Here is a 19290-nt window from a genome sequence, read left to right as displayed (position 1 = left end):
TTTTTTGAGACAGAGTCTCACTCTATCACTGTAGGTAGAGTGCTGTGGCATCACAGCTTACAGCAACCTCGAACTCTTGGGCTGAAGTGATTTTCTTGCCTCAGCCTCCCAAGCAGCTGTGGCTACAGGGGCCCACCACAATATCCGACCATTTTGTTGTTGTTGTTGTTGCAGTTGTCATTGTTCTTTAGCTGATCTGGGCTGCGTTTGAACCTGCCAGCCTGGGTGTATGTGGTTAGCGCCTCACCTGCTGAGCTACAGGCACCGCCCATATTTTACCTTTTCTTCACTACAGAAAAATGTTAGTATTATTATCATTTGAAAAATACATGTACCACAAAGTACTGCTTTCTAAAATAAACATTAATTTCAGATTGCCGAAGAATTTATTTAGATTGAAGTTAGAAAGATTTTAGAAGTTTAATAGAAAATTAATAGTGAACCTTTGTTAGAGAAAGCACTTATAGAGTGATGCCTGTGGCTCAAAGGAGTAGGGCGCCGGCCCCATATACTGGAGGTAGCGGGTTTAAACCTGGCCCCAGACAAAAAAAAAAAAAAGAAAGAAAGCACTTATAAAACTATTTCTATGAATAGCCATGTGACTTATTATAATGCCTATTTGTTTTATGGATGTGCTCTTCCTATAGCTTGATAAAGATGACATGGTGTACATGGAAGCATATGATAAATTGCTGGAGTCCTGGCTAACTTTGGTCCAAGACGACAAACATTTCCATAAAGGCTTTTTTACCCAACATGCAGTTCAAGTTTTCAATTCCTATATTCAGTGCCACTTAGCTGCTCCAGATGGCACAAGGAATTTGGTAAGTTTTAAGTCAGATGGTAATTAATCTTTCATTATAAGGCTGTATTTCATCATATTATATATCATGTAATACTAGAAGGTTAAGAAGAGTTCACTCGGAAGATTTGCTGAGAGCAAAAATGGTCCTCATTGTCTAAATGAGTTCTTGCTATGTGATTATGCTTCTTATACTTAACCTCTTTCTTAGTTTTCGGTTACCCACCTCTGTCTTTCTAGTTTGCAAGAGATATAAATGATTTGGACCATGAATCTTAACAGATGTCAGGTCTTTTCAGCAACAGAAGTTAAATTTTCCAGTGTGGGAGGTGGGTTGTGGGTGTGCATTTAGCTGTGTTTATCATATGAGGTTGGACAATTAAGTTCTCAAACTCATCCTAGAAAGAAGTGCTACATACCTCATTGCTAAATATCACTCAGGTCACCTTCGAGCTACTCCCCTTGAGAAGCTATGTACCAATGCCAGCCCGTAGTCCACCTTTCAAAGCAGTTTTGGAATTCTTTTTCTGGAATGGCCACTAGAGCTGCTGTTGTATGAGGTCTGACAATTAGGTTCCCAAACTCATCCTTGAAAAAGTGTTACATACCTCATTACTGATATCACTACAGTCACCAGGTGGCCAAGGGAACTTAATTGTCCAGTCTTTTATGCCCCAAAAGGCAGTACCCCTACTTCCTCTACAGCTGCCTGTATAGTTAAAAAGGAGCTCCTGGATAGCTGCCTCAGAAGCGTGGCTTTGGCTTGGCCCAGTTCTCTATTCCATGGCAGTGTTCACGCTGTTTTGTAGTGCCACAGAAATTCATGTTTTGTTGAATAGGCAATGCAGTTTGTCACAGTTTCTTTCTTTCCTCTGTAATAGACTGCCAATGGTGTGGCCTCTCGGGAGGAAGAAGAAATAAGTGAACTTCAAGAGGATGATCGAGACCAGTTTTCTGATCAACTAGCCAGTGTAGGAATGCTAGGAAGAATTGCTGCAGAACACTGTATACCTCTTCTGACAAGGTACACACAGTCCAGAGAAACCCCATGGAGCAAATACTTTCTATTCACAATTCCCTGGAGAGCATTTAAAGTGTTTAAAGACTTTAAACACCCCCACCCCGTATCCCAGCACTCTGGAACGAATGGACAGAAACATACTCATGATTGCATTACTTGGCTTATACATTTGGAGCCCAGGCACTACAGCATAGATGGCAGAGAGATTATGGAAAACATGGTATGAGAAATGATTTAAACCCTATCAGTAAAAACTTGGAATAACCAGTTTCAAATGCCTGTTGTAAACCTTGATTGTTTGTAAAACAGTGTTTTAATTCTACATCATATGCAGTAAATCATAATTCCTATAGTGCTCTGAGAATAGTTGTGTTTATAATGTTCTCATATGTGTGTTTTTATGCCAACATGTTAATTTATGCTGTCTAATATATGAAAGTTGATATTGTTCCAAGTCTTTGCTTATTGAACTTTATGAAACTATTATTTTTTTCCTCTTTTAGTTTATTAGAAGAAAGAGTAACAAGGCTCCATGGTCAATTACAGCGACATCAACAACAATTGCTTGCTTCACCTGGTTCAAGCACTATTGACAACAAAATGCTTGATGATCTCTATGAAGATATTCACTGGCTTATTTTAGTTACAGGTTAGTTGGTTGTTCCTTTTTAAAATGTAATTGCCAATGGAGCAATTTAAACCTTAAAAGAAGCTTTCTGTGTTAAAAACAATGGTTCACACATAATATTGGATGAAATTTGGATATAGCTGTTGTCTGTCATAGAGCTACAGATGTATTTTTAAAAAACACTGGCTAACATTTATTCTGTGCCTATTGCACACCAATGTTTTACGTGGATCTTTTTGTAGCCCACTGAGTTAGTTCTGTTAGGCATTGTTGTTATTATCGTCATCATCATCATCATCATCATCATCATTATCCCCACCTAATAGTTGAAAAAGCTGAGACTTAGAGAATATAAGAAAGTAGCCCATGGTCACACTGCTGTTAATTTTTGGAGCCAGAATGTAAATCTAGGCAGTCTGACTTGTAGAGTCTTCTTCCTTAACCATTATACTCTTAATCTTTGTGTATTTTCAACAATCAGGAAAAAGTCTTGCTTTTTGGAAAGGCATTCCCCAATATAGATTTCTGATATAGATAATAGCAGAATTTGTTTTAACTTTATAGATTATATTACTGAAAATTATTAAAAGGTAGTAGATTAAAAAGCCTACCTGCCCCTATGAATTATAAACTTGATGAATAAAAGTTTGTCCTTTGTTCTTTTCTGTATTTTTGAGGGTTAATTATCTGAGAAACAGAAAGTTTATCAACTTGAAATTAACAGGTTAACATTTATAATTTACTTTTACATCAATTTATATGATGGATATAAATCAAATAAAACTGAAAACATTTATAGTACAATTTGATAAATGTAGATTTGTTAAGTGTTCATTTTTAATTTTTTTTAAACTAAAGGCTACCTCTTAGCTGATGATACTCAGGGAGAGACTCCGCTAATACCTCCAGAAATAATGGAATATTCCATTAAGCATTCATCTGAAGTTGACATTAATACAACACTTCAAATTTTGGGATCTCCAGGAGAAAAGGCTTCTTCCATCCCAGGGTACAACAGAACAGATTCTGTGATTAGGTAATATGAACTCTATAGCTGTGCTCTTGTAATTTATACTGTTTTATAAATTCTGAGTTGATGGGTAGATGACTGGAGTGATAGGCACGTTGTAAATCGGAAATATGATAAGAACACAACTTGGAGAAGCCTTGAAATACATAAGGATGGCAAATATTGAGTATATTTAGGCAGTGCCACTCTAGTGAGAATTGACAGCTATATCCATTATTGAAGAAAATAAATGTCAGATTATTCCTAATACAATGAGTCTTGGAAGAGACATTCCAGTTTGCTATAAGCATAATGCTTGTCCATCAGAAAGCAGAATTGATGTGTGTACAGGCAACCTGAATAAGGAAACCAGACGAACATTAGCAAGTATTTATTGTTCATGAAAGCTTAAACTGTTTCACTGGGTTTCTTAAGAAATATAATTCAGGCTTGGTACCTGTAACTCAGCGGCTAGGGCACCAGCCACGTACACTAGAGTTGGCAGGTTTGAACCCAGCCTGGGCCTGCCAGACAACAATGACAATTACAACATAACAACCAAAAAATAGCCGGTTATTGTGGCAGGCACCTGTAGTCCCAGCTACTTGGGAGGCTGAGGCAAGAGAATCGCTTAAGCCCAAGGGTTTGAGGTTGCTGTGAGCTGAGACACCACGGCATTATACCGAGGGTGACATAGTGAGACTCTGTCTCAAAAAACAAACAAACAAAAAAAAAAACCCTCAGATCTCATAAAATGGAAGTATTTATCCTGAATATATGAGAGATAAGAGACCTACTACGGACAGCAGAGTGCCTCAAATAAAAGTATTCATGTTAACCTTCCTAATGGTAATGGCAAAATTTTCATTAATACTTAGTGGTGAAATGAAGGAGGGCAAAGTGGACTAAACGTGGTCCTACAAGTGGATTGAAAACGACATTTTAAATTTCAGTGACTTTAAATTTAGGTTGTAAGCAGAGATGTCAGTAATGATAATAACATGGGTTTTTGTCAATTGTAAAATTAGTAACCCAAACAGGGTGCTGTCCCCCTCCTTCTTTTTTTAATGTAAAAATATATAGATATAATTAAAAACCTGTACAATAAAAAAGTATGATTTTTTTTAAAAGTTGAAGCATTAAGATGGTATCAAGGAATTGTTTGGGAATTTATTTCCTTTATTGTTGCATTCTCTTGCTTGAAATAAAGTATCAATATTTATTGAAAAAAATTTATATCTTCCTTCTGCGATTACTATAGTCATTAAATTTAGTGTCTGTGGAAATCATTACTTTGGTTTGTGATGAATGTTAATTTCAAAGATAGTTCATTTCAGGATCCTGTCAGATTTTTTATTTTTTGTTATATTTCTTACCAGGGCCATACTATGAGGAATGCTTTCCATATTTTTTAAATGCTTTTTCAGTTTTTTCAGTCCTAGGTGTCAATGTGGAAGCAAATCATTTTGGTGTCTGAGAGCACAGACTATGGAGAGATGGGACCTCCTTATCCCCTCCAAAATCACCATTTTTTTTTAATTCAAAGAATTAATATGAAATTTAATTTCTTGTTTGACTAAAAAGATAGATCACATTTCTTGAAGAAAGTATCATTGAACAAATAATTATTGAAGACTATGTACTAGGTCTTTTAGATCTATCAGTTTAGATCTGTCAGATCAAACAGACAAAAATCACTCCCCTTTTAGAGCTCCTTAGAGGGAGAAAGAGTAAATTATACAGTATGTTAGAAGATTGCAAGTGCCATGGGTAAAAAGCCAAACAGAGTAGACTTGAGGGACTATTGAAGTTGTAAGCAGTGTGATCAGTACTGGCTTTATTAAGAAAGGAACTGGTGAGCAGAGACTTGAGGTTGGTAAGGGAAGCCATGAAGGTGTCTGGGCGGAACTCTGTCCCAGCAGGCCCTGTGCATGCCTGGAATGTTCCAGAACAGCAAGAATGCCATAATAGGTTGAGGTGAGTGTGGTGGAGTTTACTAGGACTTGGAGTTAGGAAAATAGAAGGAAATCAGATATGGTCTTAGGCCTTAGTAACATCTTTGGCTTTTACTCTGAAGGAAGTAGGGTGCTATTACGGGGTTTTAAGCAGAAGAGTAGTTTATGAATTAAAAAGACTACCTGTTATGATGCGAGTAAAGTATGGGAGCAGAGAAACCAGTTAGAAGATAAACTACAGGGACCCAAGAGATAGATAATGGTGGCCAGACCAGAGTGATAGCAGTGGAGATTGTGAGAAGTTAAATAAAGCTCTGTTTGAGTTAGTGTGCTGACTTTTGGTTTATGAAAAGCAAATGTAATCAAGGATTGATTTGGAAAATATAATGTAATATAAAGTACAGTAGAACCTCCCCACACTGACCACCTCCCACATGTACATATCAGTACAGTAGGCCTAGTTCCTTATGTTGACCACCCCCATATGTAGATCAGTTTGTTACAGTCCTTTGGGCGGTCAATTTACAGAGATTCTACTGTACTTTTATGTAGTAATGCTTAAGAAAGTGATGTAGGATTGGGGTATTAATCTTGGAATATCAGCAATAAAAATATTTTACTGTTTTTTTTTGGGTGCATCTTCAACTCCTGTTTGTGCTAGGAACTGAGAATATGTGTACAATAGAAGTGTGATAAGAGTGGTATAGGAACACCCAGTTCACCTAATTCGCTAGCAGAGGGGGACCTGAAAGGGCTTCTTGGAAGAGATGGCATTTAAACTGATGCCTAAAGAATGAGTAGAAGTTTGCCAAGTAGAGAAAAAGGCACAGGGTGTGCTAGGCAGTGACAGAAACATAGGTAGTAAGAGGAAGCATGGCTTCAAGGGAGAGGAAGTCAGGTGTGGCTGGTGTGTGGCCCTGAAGGGAGGAAGGATGTGGGTGGAGAGGCAGAGAGGAGCATTATATGGGGCTGTTGAGGTGGGAGTAAAGTGGTGTCAAGGATTTGAAGTAGGAAAGTGAACTGATCAAATTGTTTTAGAAGCATCATTCCATGGAAGATTGATTTAAACAATAGTAAGGCAAATTAGGAAGCATTTTCATTAGCAGTGTTGTAGGGCAGTTGGTTTCTTGTGGCCTTCCCTGGATTTGCCTGCCTTAACCTTTCTCCCACTTTACAAAAGACAGGCCAAAGCTCACTCCTGCATTTGACTGTGTGGCCCTACAGAGTAAAGGGACCTTTCCAAATAATGTGGTGTTGACAGAGTGAAATACCAGTGAGTATACAGTCCGGAGGCTTTAGGCCTTTGCATTAAATAATGTAAGGCCTAATAAAGCTGTCAGCTAAGAGATTATTAAGAATAATTTTTGATGCTAGATCTCTGTGAGTTTTTGCATATCACTTGGAAGAAATTTAAATAATTGGGTGACCCCACTATGTTCAAAATACCTTCTACTCATTTATATGACTACGTTTTCTCCATGTTTGTATCTATTAAAATGAAAAATAGGAATAAAATTATGTTCAACTCTGGCTCATCTGACAATACTTAATATTTATTCAGAAACATATGAGCTAAGTGGGAAAATTAAAACCCTGCTACATTCATCTCCTTGAGATACGTAGTATTTTACTTAATGATTTATTTAAATTTGTATTTGCTCTATTTTATAATTTTAAGCATTGAAACAATCTAGAAGATATTTTTAAATACTTTGTTTTCTCATTGGAAATTAAGAAAAAAATTATCTTTTAGGCTGGGCTTTGTGACTCATGCCTGTAATCTTAGCACTTTGGGAGGCCAAGGTGGATGCATCGCCTGTGCTCAGGAGTTTGAGACCCATCTCTACAAAAAAGAGAAAAACTAGCCAGGCATTGTGGTGGATGCCTGTAGTTCCTGCTCTTCAGGAGGCTGGGGCAAGAGGATTGCTAGAGCTCAAAAGTTTAAGGCTGCTGTGAGTTATGATGCCATAGCACTCTACCCAGGGCACAGAGTGAGACTGTCTCAAAAAAGAAAGTTATGTTTTAATGTGTAGGCATTTGTATCAGAGTATACAGTATGATCAATAAAACAATGGAACATAAAGATTTATTCAATTAATATTCTATGGGGGAAGGAAATAAAATAAAAATTTGTTTTATGTTTTGAATGAATGATGTGGATATTAGAACACTATGATAATTAAATTCCAGTGCATAGGGTGGCACCTGTGGCTCAAAGGAGTAGGGTGCCAGCCCCATATGCCAGAGGTGGCAGGTTCAAACCCAGCCCCGGTCAAAAACTGCAAAAAAAAAAAAAAAAAAAAAAAATTCCAGTGCATAAAGTGAAAGTGTTAATGTAACTATTTAATTTCAAATTCTGTTAGGCTGGAAATTGTTGAAAACTATTTAATCTTATGGGGAAATGTTGATATATTTACAACTTAAGTGTATAGTGAGATTGTTGGGTTTTTTTAATATATTGTTCACATACCTCCTAAAATAAATTTAAAAAATTTGAACACTGTTGGGAATATGTGGATAGTGAATAAAGAAGAGATTCTGAAGTAAAATCTGATAAGCCCCTGATTTAAAGGTCATAAAAAAAAAGTAGGCTGCCATAAAGATGGGGAAAGAAGCAGCAGATAGCTGAGGCAAGCTCAGGCATGTTGTGCTAAAGGGGGCTGAAGGGAGGACAGGGCAGAGTGGTCAGCAAATCATACTTTAGAGCCATCCAGTGGAATAAGACCTGAAATGTCTGTAGGCCATTTCATTAAGCTCATTCCTGAGAGCACTGGGAAAAGTAGCAGAAGCCAAACTTCAAGGATTTCAGTGTCTTGGCACTGCTGTTCATTAAATGGTGGTGTAGTGCGTTCTTTCCATTATGTCTTTTGGGTAAAGTCAAGTTAAATATTTACCACTTCTGATTATCTGCCCTTCTGCAACGGAGACATTTTACTTGTCTGCATGTCATGCTGTTGTTGACACATAGTGTGGTGTAGGAAAGGGCAGTGTGTATGGTTATGTAGGTAATCTTTCTGGCAAGAATTTTATTTTAAAATATAAATCAAGTTTATTAGGAGATCAGTAGTACATCAGATTAAGTGACAAGGCTCAATATTAAAAACATTCTGGAAAAATTAGTTCCCAGGTCCTGTACCATAACATGACCATAATGTACAAACACAAACTGTGCAAACCAGGGAAGTTTTAAGTAGTGATGGAGTGCTGGAAGAATTTGGCATGTACTCTGCATGTTTAATTTGACACATTTCTCCATTTTCAATCTGGAAATTCTCTTTAGACAGTAATGCTGAGATTCGCACATCCAAGTACAACTTCAGCAGAAGGATGTCTCTAGTGTTGACTCTCTCCCTTTTCTTTGTCTTGTATCCTCCTTTGTGAAAGATCAGAGATAATGGGAATTTGTCTACAACCTTGTTGATGAAATTTTCAAGTTTAGCCTGGCCTAAATCCAGAGTTGAAAAACAAAAAAGGACTTTTAAGGAAAAAAATATTGTTAGACAAATGCTAAATAAATAAAAGAATAAATGACTTCTGTTTTATATCTACAGGCTATTATCTGCTATTCTAAGAGTTTCAGAAGTTGAATCTCGTGCAATAAGAGCAGATCTCACACATCTACTAAGCCCCCAAATGGGCAAAGATATTGTTTGGTTTCTAAAACGATGGGCAAAGACTTACCTCCTGGTGGATGAAAAACTATATGATCAGGTCAGAATGTAAAACTCTTAAACTTCATTTGGATTTATGATGATGGCACATATAGTAGTGGGAACATTTTTAGTAGTAAGTTTTTTTTCCATCGAAATATAACTGCTTTAAGCACAGTTTAACATCTTCCACACGAAGAGAACTGTTACATGGAATGTTGGGATTTTTTTGTTGTTGTTGTCTGTGTATGTGTGTGTGGTTTTTTTGGAGGCAAGAGTCTCACTCTGTCACCTAGGCTAGAGTGGTATCAACTTCAAACTCCTAAGTTCAGGCGATCTTCCTCCCTTAGGCTCCCAAGTAGTTGAGACTATAGGCACTTGCCACAATAGCCTGCTAGTTTTTCTATTTTTTGTAGCATCAGGGTCTCACTCTTGCTCAGGCTCGTCTTGAACTCCTGAGCTCAGGGGTCTATGTGCCTTGGTCTCCCAGAGTGCTAGGACAGGTGTAAGACACAGTGCCTGCCTGGAATGCTGTTTTAATAGCTTTTCTTAGAGCACATTATTTTATTTGGTTTATTTTAGCCAAATAAGGATACAGATTATTATTGGGGACTAGATCAATTTGTGTTCTTTATATTTGGTTTAAATTTTATGTTTACTGTGTTAAGAATATGAGAATAAGGAAAGTTGACTGAAAAATGACATTGGAAAATGTGAATGGATTGAGAATATCTTTGTTTTGGATTTATGAAGGTGGACACATGTATAAAATTGATGTGAAATAAGTACTACTTAAATTTAGGTGCTAATTTCAGTTTGATTTTTCAATTGGAATTTTTTCCAATTGATCAATTTGTTTTATCTCTTAAGATAAGTCTGCCGTTCAGTACAGCATTTGGAGCAGATACGGAGGGTTCTCAGTGGATTATTGGCTACCTCTTACAAAAAGTCATCAGTAACCTCTCAGTCTGGAGTAGTGAGCAGGACCTGGCAAATGACACTGTACAACTGCTTGTCACATTGGTGGAAAGAAGAGAAAGGTAAGTCCATTGCTGGAGGCAGGCTGTGTATGGGAGTGGGAAACACTTTTTGCCTTTTAGCCTAGTATTTTCAATGGGCAGACAGTTAGAGCCTACATTTTGGTAGTAGTATTTTTTTTTTGCAGTTTTTGGCCAGGGCTGGATGGCTACCCTGGCATATGGGGCCGGCGCGCCACTCCTTTGAGCCACAGGCACTGACTACAGTAGTGTATTTTTTTAAAAACTGTATCACACTATTGTTATGGATGTAGATGGGGCTTTTCCATGTTATAATTGAGGATTGCACTGACAAGTCAAGGATTTGGCATAGAAGAACATTATGAGTAATACGTGAGTCATATTTAGTAATTTGTAGTTTCAAAAACACCTCCATATGGAATATGTTCATGTGGTTTCAGACAGCGTGTTAATATTATCCTGATTTTATTTTTTGTTTATTTTATTTTATTGAGAAAGAGTATCACGCTGTTGCCCTAGGTGGAGTGCCATGGCCTTAGCCTAGCTCATAGCAACCTCAAACTCTTGGGCTCAAGAGATCCTCCTGCCTCAGCCTCCTGAGCAGCTGGGACTACAGGCATCCACCACAACATCCAGCCAGTTTTTCTATTTTTAGCAGACCAGCCCTTGCTCAGGCTGGTCTTGAACTCTGGAGCTCAAGCAATCCACCTGCCTCAGCCTCCCAGAGTGCTGGGATTATAGGCATTAGCCACTGTGCCTAACCACTATTATCCTAATTTTAAATCTAAACTCTACTGTTGCAAAGTAATATTTTTACTGTATTCTACAATAAATTCAGGAAATGTTTTCATTTTTCTTTATAGGAAGATCATTATTATTATTACTATTGTCATCGGCTACTATTTCTTGAATCCTTATACAGTCCTAAGCACTTCATATGTCACTTAATCATTATATCACTCTCAGCCATGTGATTTAGTGCTTTTTCTACTCTTATTATCCATATTTTGCAGATTATAGGAAACTGATTATTGAGAGGAAGTAAATTTTACACTGTCAAACGATTAGTGGCATTTGAATGCAAGTCTGTGTAACTCCCAAGTCTATACTGAGTTTATTGCACTATGCTTTTAAAATTAATTAAATACAATTATCTTTTCCTAGTGGATATATATATAATATGTCATTTGTTTTGTTATTTCTACCTATAGAGCAAACTTAGTAATTCAGTGTGAAAACTGGTGGAACTTAGCTAAGCAGTTTGCAAGCCGAAGCCCACCTCTTAATTTCTTGTCAAGTCCTGTGCAGAGGACACTGATGAAGGCTCTAGTCTTGGGAGGTTTTGCACATATGGACACAGAAACCAAACAACAGTATTGGACAGAGGTAACACTGCCTTCTATTTTAATTACATTTTTTGTGTAATTCTACAGTTGCTTTACTTGTTTCCTTAAATTAATGTGTGGAGACGGACATAATAAATGTTTCAGTTATATCTTTTCTAATATTCTTTTCCTCCTAATGAATAAATTAAAGCTTATTTTATAAATACTACCTTACGATTTTTTCGTGCCTGCTTATGTGATGGCATTAAATATTATCAGATGTTCTGCACTTTAGGTACACTTTCCCAACTCAGATGAAAATGTGAACTGGTTTATTAAATCTTCATTAAGAATCCATGAAACATTCTTGAACATGAAAATGCCAATTAAGTGCCTATAATTGTTTCCTAAGGCTGCTATGACAAAATACCAAAAACATAATATCTTTGTTTTCAAAATTAAATCCAATTTATGTGAGAATTAGTCACTATTTTAATTTCTTTTTTTTTCCTTTTCCTTTCCACCACCCCCTCCCTCCTTCTCTCTCTGTCTGCTCTCCCCACCGTGTCATTAATTGTCATTAATTGTCCTTATATCAAAGTTGAATACATAGGATTCATGCTTCTCCATTCCTGTGATGCTTCACTAAGAATGATGTGTTCCACCTCTATCCAGGTTATTACAAATGCTGCAAAATCTCCATTTTTTAAAAATGGTATACATATACCACAGCTTACCAATCCATTCCTGGATTGAGAGGCATTTTGGCTGTTTCCACATTTTAGCGATTGTAAATTGAGCTGAGATAAACAGTCTAGTACAAATGTCTTTATAATAAAAGATTTTTTTTTTTTTTTGCTTCTGGATAGTTGCCCAGTAATGGGATTACAGGATCAAACAGGAGGTCTAGGTTGAGTTCTTTGAGGTTTCTCTATACTTCCTTCCAAAAAGATTGTATTAGTTTGCACTCCCACCAGTAGTGTAAAGTGTTCCCTTCTCTCTACATCCGTGCCAGCATCTGCAGTTTTGAGATTTTGTGATATGGGCCATTCTCGCTGGGGGCCACCATCACTCAGGGTTTTTTTTTTTTGTGATATGGGCCACCATCACTCAGGGTGGTTTTAATTTGCATTTCTCTAATAATTAGGGATGATGAGCATTTTTTCATATGTTTGCTAGCCATTTGTTTGTCTTCTTTAGAGAAGGTTCTGTTCATCTCTCTTCCCCATTGGTGTATGGGATTGTTGGCTTTTTTCATGTGGATTAAGTTAAGTTCTCTGTAGATTCCAGTTATTAAGCCTTTGTCTGATTCAAAATATGCAAATATCCTTTCCCATTGGGTAGGTTGTCTATTTGCTTTAGTTGTTGTCTCCTTAGCTGTACAGAAACTTTCAGTTTAAGTAAATCCCATTTGTTTATTTATGTTGTTGCAATTGCCATGGCAGTTTTCTTCATAAAGTCTTTGCCCAGGCCGATATCTTCCAGTGTTTTTCCTATGCTTTCTTTGAGGATTTTTATCATTTCATGCCTTAAATTTAAGTTCTTTGTCCATCTTGAATCAATTTTTGTGAGTGGAGAAAGATGTGTGTCGAGTTTCAGTCTTTTTTTTACATGTGGATATCCAGTTTTCCCAGCACCATTTATTGAATAGGGAGTCTTTGCTCCAGTGTACATTCTTGTTTGGTTTATTGACTATTAGGTGGTTGTAAGTTGTTGGTTTCATTTCCTGGTTTTCTATTCGATTCCAAATGTCTATGTCTCTATTTTTGTGCCAGTACCATGCTGTCTTGACCACAGTGGCCTTGTAGTACAGCCTAAAATCTGATATGGTGATGCCTCCAGCTTTGTTTTTATTACTAAGAACTGCCTTAGCTATATGTGTTTTTTTCTGGTTCCATACAAAACGCAGAATCATTTTTTCCGAGTCTTGAAAATAGGATGTTGGTATCTTAATAGGAATGGCATTAAATAGGTAGATTGCTTTGGGAAGTATAGACATTTTAACAATGTTGATTCTTCCCAGCCATGGGCATGGTATGTTCTTCCATTTGTTAATATCCTCTGCTATTTCCTTTCTTAGGATTTCATACTTTTCTTTACAGAGGTCCTTCACCTCTTTTGTTAGGTATATTCCTAGGTATTTGTTTTCTTTGGGGCTATGGTGAAGGGAGTTATGTCCTTAATTTGCCTCTCATCTTGGCTGTTATTGGCATATACAAAAGCAACTGACTTGTGAACATCCTGAGACATTACTAAATTTTTTGATGACTTCCAGGAGTCTTGTGGTTGAGTCGTTGGGGTTCTCTAAGTATAAGATCATATTGTCAGCAAAGAGGGAGAGTTTGACCTCCTCTGCTTCCATTTGGATGCCCTGTGTTTTCTTGTCTTGCCTAACTATATTGGCTAGGAACTATGAATAGTAGTTCATAGTTCATTACTATTGAATAGTAATGGTGACAGAAGACAACCTTATATGGTTCCAGTTTTAAGTGGAAAAGCTTTCAGTTTTACTCCATTCAGTAAAATATTAGCTGTGGATTTGTCATAGATAGCATTTATCAGTTAATGTGCCACCTATGCCTAAACTCTTCAGTGTTCTAATTAGAAAAGGATGCTGGATTTTATCAAATGCTTTTTCTGCATCTATTGAGAGGATCAGATGGTTTTTGTTTTTGCTTCTGTTGATATGGTGAATAACATTTATGGATTTATGTATATTAAGCCAGCTTTGCGTCCCTGGGTGAAACCTACTTGATCATGATGTATGACTTTTTTGATGATAAGCTGTAATCTATTGGCTAGGATTTTATTGAGAGTTTTGCATCTACATTCAGTAGTGAAATTGGTCTGAAGTTCTCCTTTTTAGTTGGGTCTTTTCTGCATTTTGGTATCTGGGTGATGTTTGCTTTATAGAATGTGTTGGGAAAAATTTCTTCCTCCTCAATTTTTTGGAATAATTTCTGCAATATAGGAATAAGCTCTTCTTTGAAGGTTTGATAGAATTCTGATGTGAAGCCATCTGGACCAGGGTATCTTTTTGTTGGAAGATTTTTATTGTTTCTTTGATCTTAGTGCTTGAAATTGGTCTATTCAGGAGATCTGTTTTATCTAGGCTAAGTCTAGGGAGAAGGTGTGATTCCAAATATTGATCCATTTCCTTCACATTGTCAAATTTCTGGGCATAGAGTTTCTGGTGGTATTCTGAGATAATCTCTTGTATCTCTGTGGCATCAGAAGCTATTTCCTTATCATTTTTGGTTGAGGTTACTAGAGAGTTTACTTTACTTTTTTATATTTAGTTAGTCTGGTCAAAGGTTTATTTTATTTATTTTTTCAAAAAACCAACTCCTTGTTTCATTAATTTTCTGAATGATTCTTTTGTTTTCAATTTCATTAATCTCTGATTTAATTTTGGATATTTCTTTTCTTCTGCTGGTTTAGACTTAGATTGTTCTTCTTTTTCCAATTCTATCAGATGGCTTGTGAGTTTGTTTCTGTTTTTCAAATGTAGGCTTCTAAAGCAATAGATTTTCCTCTCAGGACTGCTTTTGCTGTATTCCATAAGTTTTGGTAGTTTGTATCTTCATTGTTGTTATACTCAAGGAAGTTAATGATTTCCTTTTTTATTTCTTCCTGCACCCAACTGTAATTCAGCATAAGGTTGATTAACTTCCATGCCTTTGTGTGGGGTTGAACATTTTTGTTGTAGTTGAGTGTGGATCCACCTTTAGTGCCTTGTGGTCTGAGAGGATGCAAGGTAAAATTTCAGTTCTTTTAATTCTGTTGAGGTTTGTTTTGTGTCCTAGGGTATGATCAATTTTGGAGAATGTTCCATGGGACGATGAGAAGAATGTTTATTCTTTATCTTTGGGATGGAGTATTCTATATACGTCTATCAAGCACAGTTGTTCTAGGGTCTCATTTAAATCTCTTATATCTTTGTTTAATTTCTGTTTAGAAGATTTTTCTAAGCTCTGAGAAAGGAGTGTTAAAGTCCCCTTTTATCATGGTGTTATAAGATATATTGCTCAGACTAAGTAAGGTCTGTTTCAAGAATCTGGGAGCATTTAAATTGGGTGCATAAATATTTAGAATTGAAATGTCTTCTTATTGTATTTTCCCCCGACCAATATGAAGGGACCATCATTGTCTCTTTTGACTTTAGTTGCTTTGAATCCATATGTATCTGAAAATAACACAAACATAATATTTTAAACAACAGAAGGTTATTGTCACCCACTTCTGGAGGTTCATAGTCCTAAGATTTTAATAAGATTAGTTCTTTCTGGCTCGGCGCCTATAGCTCAACCGGCTAAGGCGCCAGCCACGTACACCTAAGGTGGCAGGTTCGAATCCCCAGCCCGGACCCGCCAAACAACAATGGCAGCTGCAACCAAAAAATAGCCGGGCGTTGTGGCGGGCGCCTGTGGTCCCAGCTACTTGGGAGGCGGAGGCAGGAGACTCGCTTGAGCCCAGGAGTTGGAGGTTGCTGTGAGCTGTAATGCCACGGCACTCTGCCCAGGGGGACAGCTTGAGGCTCTGTCTCAAAAAAAAAAAAAAAAAAAAAAGATTAGTTCTTTCTGAGGTCTATGAGAGGAAATTTGTAGGTTCCAGGAGTATATAATCTTTAATGTTCCTTAATTTGTAAATGTATCACCCTCATCTTTGCCTTCATTTTTACGTGGTAGTCTCCCAGTGGAGGTGTCTGCATCCAGATTTCCTTTTTTGTTAGATACCAGTCATATTGGTTTAGATTCCCACCCAACTCCAGTGTGACTTCATCTTCACTAATCACATCTACAACAAACCTATTTTCAAATTAAGGCTACATGCTGCAGTGCTGGGGGTTCAGATTTATACATATGAATTTTGGGGGAATAAAATGCAACCCAAACAGCTACTATGGACATGATGTTATAAGCTTTAAATAAGGGACCATGAGTTACTAATATGTAAGTAGGTGGCTGGCCTGCAGTCCACATGTTTAGAGTGCTCTTAATATCTGAGAAGGGACACGATGACAGAATTAGGCAATCATTCGTGACTTCAGAACTAAGGCAACCTAAGCTATGTATTTGTACTTTAAATAACCGTATTGTCATATGGACAGCTCTAAAAAGAATTACGGTCTAGCATGTTGGCTTAATACCCATGATCCCAGCACTTTGGGAGGCTAAGGTGGGAGAATTATTTGAGGTCAAGAGTTTTGAAACCACCTTGGGGCCCATTTGTACAAAAAATAAAAAAATTAGCCATGCATAGTTGTGTGTCTGTATAGTCCTACTTACTTGAGAGGCTAAGGCAGAAAGATCACTTCAGCCCAGGAGGTTAAGGTTGCAGTGAGCTACGATCAGGCCACTCCTGTAATTGGGTGACAAACTAAGACCTTGTTTCTAAATAAATGGATACATAGGCAACAAAGTAAGACCTTGTCTCTAGATATATAGGTAGGTAAGTAGATAGAATGAATTAAGATATTATCCCCATGAATATGAATACTCACTGTTTTATTATACAGATAATATAAAGTTATATTTTTTGGCAAGAGGAAAGTTAGAAAGGGAAAACAAACAACAGTAGAGAGCTTTGTTTGACACTGTAGAGTGGAGGCTGGTAGACTGCAGCGCATGGGCCACATGTGGCCTGCTGTCTATCTTTGTAAATAAACTTTTATTAAAACATGATCATACTTGATTGTTTGCTTCTTATAAATGGTTGCCTCTGTACTGTAACACATTTGCAGTTGAGTAGTTTGTGCTGAGGTAGTATAATCTGCAAAGTCTAAATATTCACTGTCTAGCTCTTTAAAAAAAGTTTGCTGGCCCCTGCCTGAAGGATAAATTTTTTATCCCCCTCCCCACTTTTTTCGGGGGGGGGGGTGTGCGGCTATTACTTGGAAAGAGATGGAAGGAAGTGGCAGGTAGCAGAATTCTGTAAATGCTTTTAAGAAAGTCATGATCCATGAGTGGTGTGTCATTTCTTTATGTTTGTCAGAAGTTACGATGACTTTAAAATGGGGAGTGTAATGTGTGGTTCAGGTATTCCTTGTGTTCTGTGTTTGTCCTTCCTCCAAAAATTACAGCTGTTTTGGAAAGTGAGTATTTACCCAAGTTGAAGAAAAAAAGCATGTGAAATCAAACTTGTAGAAAATTCATGCTTTATTTTTATAGGTCCTTCAGCCCCTTCAGCAGCGATTCTTAAGACTAATAAACCAAGAAAACTTTCAGCAGATGTGTCAGCAAGAAGAAGTCAAGCAGGAAATCACTGCCACACTGGAGGCACTGTGTGGCATTGCTGAGGCTACCCAGATTGACAATGTAGCAATCCTTTTCAATTTTTTAATGGACTTCCTTACCAATTGCATTGGGTTGATGGAAGTTTACAAAAATACACCAGAGACTGTCAATCTCATTATAGAAGTTTTTGTTGAAGTTGCACATAAACAGATATGTTACCTTGGAGAGGTAAGCACTTTTAGGATTAAAACTCCTTAAGGTAATAATAAAATAATAGACTCTTTCCTTCAAATTTAATCAGTATTATCTGAAATAATGTTTTGTTTCTCCAAAAGATTTTTCAAAAAGACTTTTAAAAAGAATTCATAATTCAGAGGAAGTTGTGTTAAATGAATGTAAGTTGTTGTCCTAAAATTTATTGGTTAAAAAGAACAAATATTTTAAATGTAACTATACCTTTATGCATTTTAAAAATTACCTGTTAATGTTTTCACATAGTTTAAAGCAAGTATTAAGGCTGGGTGTGCTGGCTCATAACTGTAATCCTAGCAGTGTGGGAGGCTGAGATGAAATGATCACTTGAGCTCTGGAGTTTGACACCAGACTGAGCAAAGGTAGACCCCATCTTCACTAAAAATAGAAAAAATTAGGCAGGCATTATGGTGTGTGCCTTATAGTCTCACTACTTGGGAGGCTGAGGCATGAGGATTGCTTGAGCCCAGGAATTTGAGGTTGCTATGAGCTAGGGTGAGGCCACTACACTCAAGCCTAGGCAACAAAGTGAGACTCTGTCTCAAAAACAAAGATATTAAAGCTACTATTGGAATTCAGAGTAAGTTTATCTAGATATTTTGAAATTTGTTCACTATGTATATTTGATTCCCACATGGATTCTATTAATTTATGCATATTTTCTTACAGTCCAAAGCTATGAATTTATATGAAGCCTGCCTTACTTTGTTGCAAGTATATTCTAAGAATAATTTAGGGCGGCAAAGAATAGATGTTACAGCAGAAGAAGAGCAATACCAAGACCTACTTCTCATTATGGAACTTCTTACTAATCTTCTATCAAAAGAATTCATAGATTTCAGTGATACAGGTAAAGTGTGGTATGATGATTTTTAATCTTTGTTGTTGTTATTGTCATTTTTATTAAATCTCTTGAGGAAGTTTAGCTTACACAAGTGAAAGAAGATCTCTTTGGTTGTGGTAAGGATGTAAGACAATTCTTCCAGCTTAGGTTTCCTTTTATAGGAACACTAATAATATCTTCCATTACTAAGTGCTAAGCATTGGTCTCACAATGTCGTGAAGTAGGTGTCATCATTGCAGGCAGAGTGGGGATGGAAGACCCCATTCTTGGCAAGGGAAAACACCCCCAGAAAAAGGGGAAAATAAAAAAGTAAGCTGAGCAAGTTGGAACAAAGGAAAGTCGGCTAGTTTACCTTTAAACCAGCTGCTGCTAAATTTCTTAGCTGAGCAGGTTTCCTGCTTTTCCTAGAAGGGAGCCTGACCTATAGGGGATATAGCTTGCAATCACCCCTGCTGGGTCTGTAAACACTCTGAAGGAATAAAGGCCACAGAGGATGCAAGGCCTAGCAAAAACCATTAATAACTAGCCTGTCTCCTGCTCAGTCAATAGCCAAAGCAAATACCCATTGTG

General features: G+C 37.1%; 1 protein-coding gene across 3 annotated transcripts in view; it reads left to right on the top strand.

The window, feature by feature from the left end:
* XPO4 (exportin 4) overlaps positions 1-19290 on the top strand; it is a 130609-nt gene that overhangs the window by 103450 nt on the left and 7869 nt on the right. For all 3 annotated transcript variants that reach the window (XM_023517231.1, XM_003796700.3, XM_023517232.1), the window contains 9 exons: positions 648-824; positions 1684-1826; positions 2327-2472; positions 3310-3487; positions 8967-9126; positions 9936-10105; positions 11275-11449; positions 17559-17852; positions 18546-18726. In XM_023517231.1, coding sequence (XP_023372999.1) covers positions 648-824; positions 1684-1826; positions 2327-2472; positions 3310-3487; positions 8967-9126; positions 9936-10105; positions 11275-11449; positions 17559-17852; positions 18546-18726 — 1624 coding nt within the window. The remainder of the gene's footprint in view (positions 1-647; positions 825-1683; positions 1827-2326; positions 2473-3309; positions 3488-8966; positions 9127-9935; positions 10106-11274; positions 11450-17558; positions 17853-18545; positions 18727-19290) is intronic.

Source organism: Otolemur garnettii, unplaced genomic scaffold (assembly GCF_000181295.1).
Source record: "Otolemur garnettii isolate 467f Iridium unplaced genomic scaffold, OtoGar3 scaffold00106, whole genome shotgun sequence".
NCBI classification, from domain to species: Eukaryota; Metazoa; Chordata; class Mammalia; order Primates; family Galagidae; genus Otolemur; species Otolemur garnettii.
The sequence above is the reverse complement of the archived record's forward strand: the minus strand, read 5'-3'. Positions and strand labels throughout refer to the sequence as shown.